Source organism: Myotis daubentonii, chromosome 19 (genome assembly GCF_963259705.1).
Source record: "Myotis daubentonii chromosome 19, mMyoDau2.1, whole genome shotgun sequence".
Taxonomy (NCBI): domain Eukaryota; kingdom Metazoa; phylum Chordata; class Mammalia; order Chiroptera; family Vespertilionidae; genus Myotis; species Myotis daubentonii.
In genome coordinates this window covers 26,951,554-26,964,955 of record NC_081858.1, presented here as the reverse complement: position 1 = coordinate 26,964,955, position 13,402 = coordinate 26,951,554, and the positions used below count along the sequence as shown (strand labels likewise).

Sequence of the window (13,402 nt, the reverse complement as noted above, 5' to 3'; positions counted from 1 at the left end):
GGCAGATGATGTTTTCTTGAGCTGCGCACTTGAAACCTGTAAGGTTTTATTCACCGATGTCACCCAATAAATTCCATTAAAAGATAAATAATAGAGTGTACAGTTCTGTGTATTATTTTAGAATTGTCACAGTTGCCCCCCCCCCCCCGCCCACCCCAGATCAGCAGTTTCAAAACGGTCTGGGAGCTCGATAGAAATGCAAATTCCCAGGCCCTCCTCCAGACCAAGTGATTCGAAAACTCTAAGGCTGCATCCCAGCAGCCTGTGTTGTAGTAGCGCTATGGCTCGAAAACCACTGCGCTAAGCTCTTTGATTCCGAAATGCGTGTGAACGGGCTGCCAGCCCTCATGTGTAAAGTGGTCCCTTTATCAGGTGAACATTTGCCACCAGTTCTCCAAGCCTGGGATGAATTGCATCAAATTACTTGTTCTTGGAGTTGCTCTTAAGACTACAAAACTGTCTGGGGCCCGGCCGGGGTGGCTCAGTGGTTGAGCATCAACCCAGGAACCAAGAGGTCATGGTTCAATTCCTGGTCAGGGGGGTTGCAGGCTCGATCCCCCATAGGGGTGTGTAGGAGGCAGCCAATCGATGATCTTTCTCTCTCATTGGTGTTTCTATCTCTTTATCCCTCTCCCTTCCTCTCTCTCCCCAAAAATCAATTAAACAAGAAAACAAAAAACAAAAAACGGGCTGGGTCAGGCTAAACAGCACTCACCTGCACCCTCCAGAACCAGTCAAACATGTTGAGAGTCATCCATAGTTCAAGAAGCTTGTGTTGCCTGACAGGGCATGACTTTTTCAGCTCTATAAACGGAGCATTAATAAGCAATCACAGCCCTGACTGGTTTGGCTCAGTGGATAGAGCGTTAGCCTGCGGACTGAAAGGTCCCAGGTTCGATTCTGTCAAGGGCATATACCTTGGTTGCGGGCACATCCCCAGTAGGAGGTGTGCAGGAGGCAGCTGATCGATGTTTCTCTCCCATCGATGTTTCTAACTCTCTATCCCTCTCCCTTCCTCTCTGTTAAAAAAAAAAATCAATAAAATATGTTTTTTAAAAAAATAAGCAATCACACCCTAGCCGGTTTGGCTCAGTGGATAGAGCATCAGCCCTCAGACTGAAGAGTCCTGGGTTCAATTCCAGTCAAGGGCACATGCTCGGGTTGCGGGCTCCATCCCCAGTAAGGGCTGTGCAGGAGGCAGCCGATCCATGATTCTCTCTCATCATTGATGTTTCTATCTCTCTCTTCTTCTCTGAAATTATATATATATGGAAAAATATCCTTGGGTGAAAATTTAAAAATAATAAATAAATAAATAAATAAATAAGCAATCACTCTGCCCCATAACCCATTTTCCGTCTGAAGAAAGGAATAGCTCTTCCCTGCACCCTGAGATTATTCTAGTCCAGTTTATCACTTGCTGGTCCTTGGGCACCCCAGTGGCTCAGTCTGTTCCCACAGGACATGGTGCGGCGCAGGTAGAGCAACTCCCCTCGCGTTTACTGGAGACTGTGAAATAGAAGTCCTTCCCGAACTTGCCTAGCTTTTGTTCAAGTTGCTCTATTCTGTTCTCGGCTGCCTCGGTGCCTGCTTCCTAATCTATATCTCACCCCAACCACAGCTCCCCACAGACACGGTCGGTATTTGTCTAGAGTAGACCCTCTAGAGAACAGGAAACCTGGAAGTCATGGTTTTGGGTGTGTTTATTTTTATCAAAGTAATACATTTTCATTAGGGGACCAAATGCGGTTTAATAGGACACCCGTACGGCATCTCTCCTGGATGTATCTCCCATTCCCGTTTCCACGCGACCGCGTCGCACCCAGCGGAGGTAGGTAGATACTATAAGCACCAAGGTTCCTGTTTTTCCAAAGAGAAAATAATACACAGTCGAGACAAAATAATTTATCACAACAGACACGACGAATCATTAGCAAAGCCAGACTCGGGATCCAAGACAATGGAGCTGCTTCGTGCCCACGCCGTCCGCCAGCCGTCGACCCTGGCCCTGTATCCTCTCCAACCTCAACAGTACCGCACACTCCACACAAAGCCGAGGGCGCCGAGCAATGCCAGCCACGTGGACCTCTCCACGCTTCCCTCTCCCCTTCCTAGCTTTAGGGGCACAGAAGGGCTCGGCAAACAGTGACCTCTGGGGTTCCTGCCACAAACGCAAGCCACTCCTTCGCCTGCTGAGCCGTTTTGCACCCAGGGACCACTCTCAGCTCCGTGCAGCCCCAGACCCCAGCTCTTCTCTCAGCTCGCCTGAGATCAGTCCATGCTAACTAACATCCTGACCTTTTCTGCACGTTCAGGAGACTCTATTACCATATCGTTGAGATTTCACAGGTGGAATGGAAGGAATTCTATTTAAAGTCATTGCATTTTAAAACCTTCTCCCTGGGACACAAACACGTTCAACGAGAAATACACTCCGCTTAGCGAAATGTGTGGAGCACACACCCCCGAACGGAGACCACCTGGCCTAACCTTGGTCAATGGGTGATGGCCGGTCTAGACAACTGGAAAGAGTAAGGGCTGTGGTCACGTGAGCTCACGGGGAGGAGGATCTCAGGCTAATCGTCTCAATAGTTCAGGACAGCGTGGCGGCTTTGAGATGACGGATCCCCCGCCCCCCAAGAGGCACATTTGCTCTGGGATATGACACAGAGTCAGCTTCTCAGTCAACATGTCAACACCCACATCATGAGGAAGAGTGGCCCCTGGAAATGCATGACAGTCACTCCAGAGTGTACTTTGTGCAGCCACAGGAAAAGGTTAACCCCAAAACAAAGCCTGTGTTCATGAATAATGCCCATAATAGCCATTCAGCCCACACACACGTTGCCGAGGGGCTAGAACATTCCAGGCACCGCGAATGCCCGCGTGAGGGAAATCCCAAACACGTGGCACCCCCACTGGACATTTTTAAGGAGACCAGAAAATCCTCTTGACTCAAGATTATCCCCCCCCCCCCCCCACACACACACACGGGCCTTGAGAGTTGTGGATGGTTTGCTCAGCATCATTATTCTTGACTGACTGCTTTTGAAAGGTTGCCTTGCTGGCGGTCGCCGGTTTGTGGTCTTTCCTCTGAACTTCCGAAATGGTAAAAAAAAAAAAAAAAAATGCCTCCGTTGTGACAGCAATACTTCCATCTGGCTTTGTGCCACTTTGAGGTAAGAACTACTCTCAGCCCCACCCCCACCCCTTCCGTTCTCTCCTTCAAAGAACAAGCACCCAGGATAGGAACCAGCAAGCTCCCACCCTCAGCTTCCATGAGTGATCAGTTTACCGGATTGATTTTTCTTGTGCCAAGAAAACAACTTGACAGGGGTATGATGAAGAGTGAAATCTTTCTTTAAAAAAAAAAAAGGATAAGGGGGATCCGATAGAGAAAGTGGCAGGAACCAGGGAGGCCACAACTCTGGAAACCAATAGTCAAGGGTCACAAACAGTGTGGACACGCCCAATGGACCTGAGACCCCGGCATCGCGGGGGTTTTGTTTCTCAGTCTGCATTCCCATCAATGAGCGGACTTTTCTCCCGCGGCTCTGACACGCTACGCACAGCTGACTGTCTCACACTGGCCTCAAATACCTAAGTTCACAGCAAACTCGTTACCTTGGCCCGGCTCTCCTATAATGACACATGTACACATTTATCGACTGGGCAAAATTTACAACCGGCTGGTTCCCCCTCAACACCCCAGGATGGGACTAGCGGGGGGGGGGGGGGAGAGGGGGCAGAGTAAACAGTCTGGCCTTGACGAGAGCGGTCGGTCGGCGGCCCAAGGCAGGACTCAGGCGAAAAACGCGTGGCAGAAGACGGCCACGGCCAGCAAGATGATGCCGTTGATGTTCACCACTGTCCTCCACAGAGGCTTCTCGGACGTGTCGGTCAGCTTGAGCTTCATGGCGGCCTCCTCTTCCTTTGTCATCTTGGGGCCCTTCTGCTGGTCCAGGCCACAAAACATGTCGTAGGCCCTCCTGCAGCACCCTTTCTTCTCCTCGGCCACGTCTGTGTTGGGGAAAAGGAATAAAAGAATTGTTGGAGCCCTGACCGGTTTGGCTCCGTGGCTAGAGCGTCGGCCTGTGGACCAAATGGTCCCAGGTTCGATTCCGGTCAAGGGCATGTACCTTGGTTGCAGGCACATCCCCAGTAGGGGGTTTGCAGGAGGCAGCTGATCGATGTTTCTCTCTCATCGATGTTTCTAACTCTCTATTCCTCTCCCTTCCTCTCTGTAAAAAATAAATATATATATATATATATATATATATATATATGAAAGAATTGTTGGAGGAACTAAAAGGTGTGGCTCAGTGGTTGAGCGTCGACCTATGAAGCAGGAGGTCACGGTTCGATTCCCGGTCAGGGCACATGCCCGGGTTGTGGGTTCACTCTCCAGCGTGGGGCGTGCAGGACGTAGCGGATCAATGATTCTCCCTCATAACTGATGTTTCTCTCTCTCTCTCCCTCCCTCTCTCTCTCTTCCTCTCTAGGATCAATAAAAATATATTTTTCAAAAGTTCTCTTGGGGACAAAAAAACTCAATGGTGGTCACCTCTGGGCCAAGTAATGGAAGTGGGACCATTTTTACTTTTTGATGGAGAACTTTCTGTGTTGTTTGTTTTTAAACCATATACATAAGTTATTTTATTTTTTAAAAATATTTGGATTGTAAAAGACCTTGCCTGCTGCAGAAAATATTCCAGAACGTCTCTATGTCTCATTTTACTCATCTGGAAAATTGGAAGAATTATACTTGTATTATCTGCTTTTTAAAAGGATGATGTGGGGCCAAAACGAAACACTAGACTAGAGTAAGATATTCATAATTAAAATACATTGTGGCCATACCATTATCTGCCATGATGCTGGTGGTGGTGGTAACAATGATATAGGGGTGACTTCTCATACTGCTGTTTTTTAGAGAATGATGAGTGGGCACCCCTTGTTTATAAAAGCCCTCTAGAGATCTTAGTTTATTGTACTTTAAGGGCGGGACATTCAGTATGATTTCGCCATAGGTTCACCAAGAAACGACAGAATTCAAGTACTGCCACAAACCTCAGAAGTCACTAAGCTAAAATTCTCCAGCCGGCGTGGGAGTCCCCTCCAAGCCTCCCTGATGGATGCGCACTGGCTGCTCCCGCCTTTCAGATAAACTTGGAAACCTTTTCCTCCGTGGCCATCACAACGGTATGATTATGCCCGATTCTGGAGCATGCTTTCACTCAAGGTTTCCAACAGCGCTGTGAAGCCTAGGCTACCACTGTGAATACTTGCGTGTGAGGAGCCTGAGCTTTAGGAAAAATGGAATCACTCGCCCAGGGGAGTGAGTAGAGAAGTCAGGATTCAACCTCAGTGCTTTCTGAATCCCACTACCACAGGCTGTCTCTACACGAGCTTGCCTCTTTGGGTTAAAACTGGGTGAGTTCTTTCCAACCAGGTCTTAACCCTGTCCTCTGGTGCAAAAACAAATCTATACTAATAAAAGGGTAATATGCTAATTAGACCAGATAGATCAGACATCTTCCAGACATCCCTCCGTGCAAAGCCACGGTGGCGGGCACCAAGAGAGAGGCCATTAGGGGAGATCAGGCCGGCAGGCAGAGGGGTTAGAGGCAATCAGGCAGGCAGGCAGGTGAGCAGTTAGGAGTCAGCAGTACTGGATTGTGAGAGGGATGATTGACTGCCGGTTGTGGGATCGAGCCTAAACCGGCAGTTATACATCTCCCAAGGGGTCCTGGATTGGAGAAGGTGCAGTCCGGGCTGAGGGACCCTTCCATGCATGAATTTCGTGCACTGGGCCTCTAGTAAATTAATAATAATCTTTTGCCTGCACGAAAACATTCAAAATACTCCTCATTGCATGGTGAGTATTTTAAAGTCTACGGTGTTCTCCCTCAATGTGGGGGCATTTCTGGAGGTGGGAGAAGTGGGGGCCATGCCAGCTCCCGGGAAGCAGGAAGGGGCTGCCTTTTCCAGCACCAGGATCAGCTGCCCTACGGCTGAGGCTCCTTTGGCACTTCCTGTGTAGCCACAGGTGTCAGAACGGAAAAGTCTTTCGAGATCAAAGGCAGATTGTGTCAGAGCTGAGGCCATTGGCAAAGCCCCTCTATTCTGGGGTCTCCATGTATATGCTTTCAAAATGAGGTGATAAGACCAACTGGTCTCCGGGCCCTTTCCAGAGCTAGGGTTTTCTGATATTCCTGACAGCCAGATGCAGGACTTGTTCTGCTGTATGTGCACTCCCTTCAGGTGGCGGGATGAGACCTTCTGCCCAACACCAGGTAAAGAGCACATGACCTTGCTCTAGCCCATTTGACGCTGTGGCTAGAGCATAGGCCTGCAGACCGAAGGGTTCCATGTTCCTTTCCAGTCAAGGGCATGTACCTTCGTTGCAGGCTCCGCCCAGGCCCGGGCCCTGGTTGGGGCGCATGCAGGAGACAACCAATCAATGTGTTTCTCTCACTGATATTTCTGTCTGTCTTTCCCTCTCTCTTCCACTCTCTCTAGAAGTCAATGGAAAAACGTCCTTGGGTAAGGATTAAAAAAAGAAGAAGAAGAACGAACATATGCCCTTGAGCTCCCACACCTGTGCACACCACACATTAACACAACCATTCTCCGTGGAGGGGAAGAACATAGAAGTTGAGGAAAGCATTTCTCCATGATCAGGATGAGTGTCTGAACGCTGACCGAGAATTATCTCAATGGACTGAGAAATTTGGTTCTCTAAATCTTAGGCAGGTAAGACGTAAGATCCTGAGCTTCTATTCCATCCTGCTGATGTCATTCGGACAAACCATAGTTGTGATTCCATCTGCTTTCAGTTCACAGGCTATGTCAGAAGAGCTCTGACTCTTCCCTTGGCCCTGGCCATGCCCCAGATCGTCAGGGCGGCAAGTTCCGCACCCACCCTTCATCACTGAAGGCTGTACACTGTGAGGGCTGAGGGAACTGCAATGATTCTGTACCTCCCTCCTCCCCTTCTGTACCTCCTCCTCTGTACCCACAACCTTTGAGCGGATGTCCCAAACCCCGTTTCCTCCTCTCACACCTCCCCAGCCCGCTCCCATCTCCCCTCCAGAAGAGAGATCTGGGCTCTGATGAAGGCACTCACCTATTTCAAAGGTCTCCTCTGGGGCTTCATTGACATCCTCCTCGGTGGCATCCAGGTCGATCCGCTCCTCTTTGCTGTTGCGTAGGCTCCAGCACAGGCGGTAGAGCTGTGGAGGAAGCAGAACAGGTCAACAGGGAGATCCCCACAGGGCCTTGGGCCAAGCAGCTGGGAGGACAAAGAGCTGTGCATCAAGAAAGAAACAGGAATGCGGCCTCTCAGTACCAATAAGAACATAGATAACAGTTCCCATCCACAGCATTATATCTAAATATGCCAGGAACTTAACTGTAAATCACAGATGTGTGTACACATTAGCCCCTGTGACATATGCATATTCGGAGGCTAAGAAGATGCCTTGAATACAGAAATAAGTGGTTTGAATGAATGAACTCTTGCTACCTAGGAGAAATGAATTCGTTCCTTTTAGCACTGGTTCTGAGAAACAAGACTAGACACCTATCTGTCCAGACCAACCACATAAGATCACATTGTTGTACTGTGTGTGTTTGTCATAGTATGGGGAGAAGCGGTAGAATCAAGAGCCACTTAGAATTGGGAAGAGCTGGAGGCACCATCTCTATTGACATGAGTTAACAAAACCCTTGGTCTTTCTCTATGGACGAATATGATCTTGCTCTGTTCCTTGGGAACCTGGAAACTGTGGCATGCCAGCTGGATTGGGTTACCAGACTCTATTGCTTATGGTGAAAATAGCCTATCATTGGTCGTCTTCATCTGCATTGGGAGGGCTGTGAATACACCCTAAACCAAGGGCGACATCTAGAGTGAAAGAAGAGTACTTGCGGTTTTTGAAGTCTTAAATCAATTGGACTTTAGTATTGTTTGAAATTTCTTTTGAATTCTACGGGCAACTGTTTAGAAACTTGATTAGGAAAAAGATAAAGGGTAAATCATACTTCAGATTTCTCTGCGTGTAGTGATTTTTGTAACCAGGGATGTCCTTTGCTGGGATCCCTGGACGTTCTGACCATGGAACTATTACGAGAAATATAAGTTCCTATCTGGGGCCTGGGCATCTAAGCCAGTGTAGCCCCGTACCTGCCCTAGTGACATCATACTCTTACACCTGAGCTCTCCCTTGGGGAGCATGAGTCAGAGAAGATCCCCTGGATGGAAATGTAGAGCGTTTGAGGACTCCTGCTGAAGACACATGCCTGAGACTGTGCAGCCGGCACGCTGAGCTTCCTGTCCTGTATGCTTCTGCACTACACCAGTGGCAAGGGTGCACTATGTAGTCATGTGAGTGTGAGATGTCTCATTGAGCCGAGGGCCAGCAAGATGGGCATTGCAGCCTGAAATGGGAAACAAGGACAGGACAGGTTTCCCAGGTGGGTACTCACGTGCACATCGGGAATGGGCTTGGTGCAGAGGGAGACGAGGAGGATGATGACGACAGAAACGGCAAACAGGATGATGGCGAAGTACAGGTAGTGCACACCACAGATAATCGTGGGGCAGTTGCTAGGTTCCATGCAGCTCCCAGTTCCATAAGCAAACTCGGCGATCATACGGGACACCCCAATCAGAAATCCTATGATCAGTCCCCAAAAGGCTCCCTGGGAAAGAAAACCTTGGGTTACCAACTGCTGAACACACAAGACAGCTGTGCACCCCGGAGGGGCAGAGGCAGGAGAAGAAAGGTGAGAGAAAAGATAGCTCCAGGCCATCTGAAGCCAGAGCACAGGAGTGCAGAATATGGGAGCACTGCCATCCAAACCCTCAGCAGCGCACCCATTCCCGCTGGAGAGCGCTGGAAAACAGAATCCCTCCCGCAGAGAGCAGGCACATCCTGGTGGGAATTTCTGCACCAGAAAGGACCTTTCCAGCTGCACACGAATGCTACCTACGTGTTCATTGACTCTCTTGCAGAAGACAGCAAGCAGGAAGACAGCTGCGATGGGGGGTCCCAAGTAACTGGTGATGGATTGGATGTAATCGAAGAGCTGCCCACTTTGTGCTGACTGTACGATGGGCACCCAGGCGATGCTGATGCCAATCAGCACCAGGATGAACACTCTGAAAGCAAAGCCCCCGCAAAAGTATCAATAATTGGCTCTACATGAATAAATCTATATATATAAAAGCCTAATATGCAAAGTGTCCCCTCAGGAGTTCAACTGCTTGCTATGACCTGCGCTGACCACCAAGGGGCAGCGCGGAACGAAGGAAGGCCCCAGCGGGCAGCCATTAGCGACCCTACCCGTGCACGAATTTTGTGCACTGGGCCTCTAGGATATATATAAAATGAGCAAGTATGTATACACACACACACACACACACACACACACACACAATGTGACCACAGCAAGGAAACATAATTAACAAATTCATTCTTGAGGCTTTTGTTCTCCCACATTCTGCCTCCCCGAGAAAGTCATCTGTACCTATAAGTGAAACGCACTTGACTTTCAATAGTCACCTAAACCAGCCGCTACCACAAGAGATCCCACTTTGAGAGGCAGCCGAGTGTAGGAACAAAGGGGGGTGGACTTTGGATCCAGACAGTTCTGGATTCAAATTGTTCTTCTCTCTTTGTGACATAGGACACCTTGCCTGACCTCGGAGAGTCTCAATTTCTCTCACTGTACGCTGGGAATGATATCACTGACCTTGCAAGGTTGGGATGAGGATTAGCTATAGTCAAACCAATAGTGGGCAAATAGATGAGCAAATAGTAAGCACTCATTTTGCTCATTGATAAATTGGGAGTTAGATTAGATGGTCCCTGATGTCACTTCTCACTCCAAAAGGGCATTTCAAAGCCGATGCCACTGGAAGGAAAATATAACTGGCCAGAGGCTACTCCCACGCTACCCAAGCATCCGCCGTCTTCCCTAGCTGGAGGGAACCCTATACAGTAATTATTCAAGCTTCCTGGTGGGGGGGGCAGGTGGGAGCTTCATTTACCTTCCTGCAAGCATGAGCTCTTTCTCCGTTGCTGTCTTCCGGATCTTGGTGTAGATGTCCATGGTGAAGAGGGTGCTGGCGCTGTTGAAGATGGAGGTCAGGGAGCTCATGAGAGACGCCAACATGACTGACAGCATCAGGCCTCGAAGCCCTGGAAGAGAAGGGGGTTCTGAGTGGTACCCACCGCGCCTCAGCACTTCTGCACTTGGAACATGGGAGGACTCAATGTTTGTTTGCTTTCTGAAATCATGCCATGGTTGGCCTTTGATGTGTCTCTCCAGAAAAACTAGACATTTTAAGGAATGGACTGTGGCTTTACATCATATTGCCATCCCACAGCAGTCAACAAGGAGGTAGGAATAAAATATATATGAGGTTAACACTTTGCAGTTGGATGATGGTGGTGATGGTGTGTGTGTGTGTGTGTGTGTGTGTGTGTGTGTGTGTGTCCATCTGAGCGGACTTTTATAAGATCTCTGATGCAAAAGATCCATGATATAGCAGAAATATTTAAACTAGGATTTGCCCTAGCCAGTTAGGCTCAGTGGATAGAGGGTTGACCCGCAGACCAAAGGGTCCCAGGTTCGATTTCGATCAAGGGCACATGCCTTGGTTGCAGGCTCCTTCTTAGCCCGGGCCCTGGTCAGGGCTTATGCAAGAGGCAACCAATCGATGTGTTTCTCTCACATCGATGTTTCTGTCTTTCCCTCTCTCTTCCACTCTCCCTAAAAATCAATGGAGAAATATCCTCTGACAAGGATTAACAAAACAATTAAAAAGTAAAATAAAAGAGCCATGCGACTCTCACTAATTGCAACCTTAATTAATAAGCAGCCCAGCTAAGTGGAATAGTTAACTATTACTCCCATGTTTATAGAATTTGAATCCAAATGGTTTGCCCAAGGTCATGCATCCAGTCTTTTTTTTTTTTTTTTTAAGACCATCTCAAATTCCTCAATTCCAGCCTTGAGCAGAATTATACAAGCCAGACGCTGAGTTGCTGTGTGGCTTGGAAAAGTCACTTTCCTTCTGTGGGCCCCAACTGCAGAATGAAGAAGTTTGATGAGATGATCTCTACATTTTCTTTCAGTAATAAAATTGTGTAGAAGTTTCTTCTAAATTTTCCTGGCCAATACCTTTGAATTTTGGATCTCCTGAGACCCCCTAACCTAACTAAATCTGCATCTCTTGAGCCTGAATTAGATTTTTCTTCCTTATGCAATATGAAAAGTAACCCCACAGATCTACCCCAAAACTCTAACCAAAGTGGACTCTATGTTCTCAGTCTTCTAGGAGAACACATTCTCTATAGTGAGAAGTTGTATCCCATCCATCAACTGCCTCACACGTCCTCATTCTAGAGCTAAAACCACTCCTTGCCTTTCTCTCCATGTTTTTCATTCATTCTCCAGGTAAAACGCCACTTAGTTCAAGCCGCCATGTCAACGTCTGTGGGAGAACTTGGAAAACCTTCCAGATGAGCATGGAAAAGCCATGATTTTCCCTAACGCATTTTCAGATCATCTCCTTTCCAAGCCTGACTGACAACAGACCAGTGACAGGTCTGAGAGCCAAACCTAGTCCTCTGTCTGCTTGCCACAAGGTAAGACCTACTCAAAAACTGAGGACACCTGGAATGAGGCTTCCCCAACTGACCTCCAGGCATGGAAATGGCCTTGCCCAGAAGGCCCACAGAACCCACGAGAAGCCCGAGCCCAATCAGCCTTCCAAGAAAGACCCCGCCAGTGGGGACGAATCTCACCATTGGGCATGAGCTCCACCACCATGGTCGGGTAGGCGATGTTGGTACAGCCAACCTTGGTGCCGCAATATTTCTCACATTCCGAGGGGAGAACACAGGCAATTTTATCTGGAGAGAGATGAAGAGCCATGTCAGCGAGCACACATCAGGGAAATACGTTCAAGATTTACTTTCTTTCTTAAAAATATGTTTTCGCTGATTTCAGAGAACAGTAGAAAGAGGGAGAGAGAGAAATAAAAACATCAATGATGAGAGAGAATCACTGAGCAGCTGCCTTCTGCACACCCCACACTGGGGATCGAGCCTGCAACCTGGGCATGTGCCCTGACCAGGAATTGAACCGTGACCTCCTGGTTCAGAGAATTTGCAAAAACCAGGGGAGGCAATTCTGTGGCTTCTGTGACCTCAAGTTGCTCACTGTCTAGAGCAGTGGTTCTCAACCTTCCTATTGCCAGGACCCTTTAATACAGTTCCTCATGTTGTGGTGACCCCCAACCATAAAATCATTTTCGTTGCTACTTCCTAACTGTAATTTTGCTACTGTTACGAATCGTCATGTAAATAACTGATATGCAGGATGTATTTTCATTGTTTGCGACCCACAGGTTGAGAACCGCTGGGGGAGATCAATAATACTTGGCAATGCATGGCAAGAAAAGAAAGAGGAGGAAGAGGAAAAGGAAGAGGAGGGGGAGGAGGAGGAGGAACGGAAGGAGCAGGGAGCTACAGGGCTTTGGAAGTGGCTCAGAGCCAGGAATGGGGGAGAGTGGCCACTGAGACCAGCAGAAGGCGTCACCTGTGTACAGGATGCGGCTGATCATTCCTGGCATCACCATGAGGAACATGGGCAGCAGCTTTAGGTACCCACACATCACGCAGCCCGCCTTCACGTGAGACATGTTTTTGGCTGACAGGCAGCGCTGCACAATGACCTGGCAGGAAAGGCGGGGTGAGGTGCCGGTCCTGACGCCTTCTGGCCACCCCAGCTCCCCTCCCCCACATCCTGGGTGCTTGGCCTGGCACTCCCATGTTACCAAGGCTCAGTGACCCCCAGACCACATGAGCCCTGCCCTACCTTTCCCAACCCCACAAGCCACAGACAGACAGACAGACAGACAGGAGTTCCTGCAGCACCCCGAGGAAGACCTTGTCCCCCCTGCTCATCCAGTGTGGGTACCTGATCTGTGCACCAGTACCACAGGGCGAGGATGGACAGCCCAAAGATGAGCCCGGGCCACGGCAGGTCTCCCTTGAGGGGGTCTCGGAAGATGTGGAAGGAGTCGTTCCTGGGCATGTAGCATTCCTTATTGATGGTGATGTTTCCATCAGAAACTTTGGTCGGAATGGCGTTCATGTACTTTTCCATGAAGGCCTCATACCCTCCCACTTCATTAAAAGCTGAAAAACATCAGTCATAAAAATCAGCATCCTGAAACTCTCCAATCTTCACGGCAGTTTCCCCTGTGGATGCCCGAGACACTGAGCGCTCCTGCCCCACAGCCAGGGCCCTCCGTGTGGCCTCGGGCAAGTCACTCTCTGGCCTCGGCTTTGTCATCCTTACCCCTGCCCAGCCTCCTCAGGGA

General features: G+C 48.9%; 1 protein-coding gene across 2 annotated transcripts in view; it reads right to left on the bottom strand.

The window, feature by feature from the left end:
• Positions 1-1,685: 1,685 nt before the first annotated feature.
• SLC5A1 (solute carrier family 5 member 1) overlaps positions 1,686-13,402 on the bottom strand; it is a 38,340-nt gene continuing 26,623 nt past the window's right edge. Inside the window, exons 8-15 of one of the 2 annotated variants that reach the window (XM_059676517.1) lie at positions 12,997-13,217; positions 12,616-12,751; positions 11,820-11,927; positions 10,058-10,208; positions 8,998-9,166; positions 8,491-8,706; positions 7,130-7,235; positions 1,686-4,020 (exon numbers count right to left, since the gene is read on the bottom strand). In XM_059676517.1, the coding sequence (XP_059532500.1) occupies positions 3,803-4,020; positions 7,130-7,235; positions 8,491-8,706; positions 8,998-9,166; positions 10,058-10,208; positions 11,820-11,927; positions 12,616-12,751; positions 12,997-13,217 (1,325 nt within the window). In that variant the 3' untranslated portion in view covers positions 1,686-3,802. The remainder of the gene's footprint in view (positions 4,021-7,129; positions 7,236-8,490; positions 8,707-8,997; positions 9,167-10,057; positions 10,209-11,819; positions 11,928-12,615; positions 12,752-12,996; positions 13,218-13,402) is intronic. The other variant, XM_059676518.1, reaches the window with a different exon arrangement.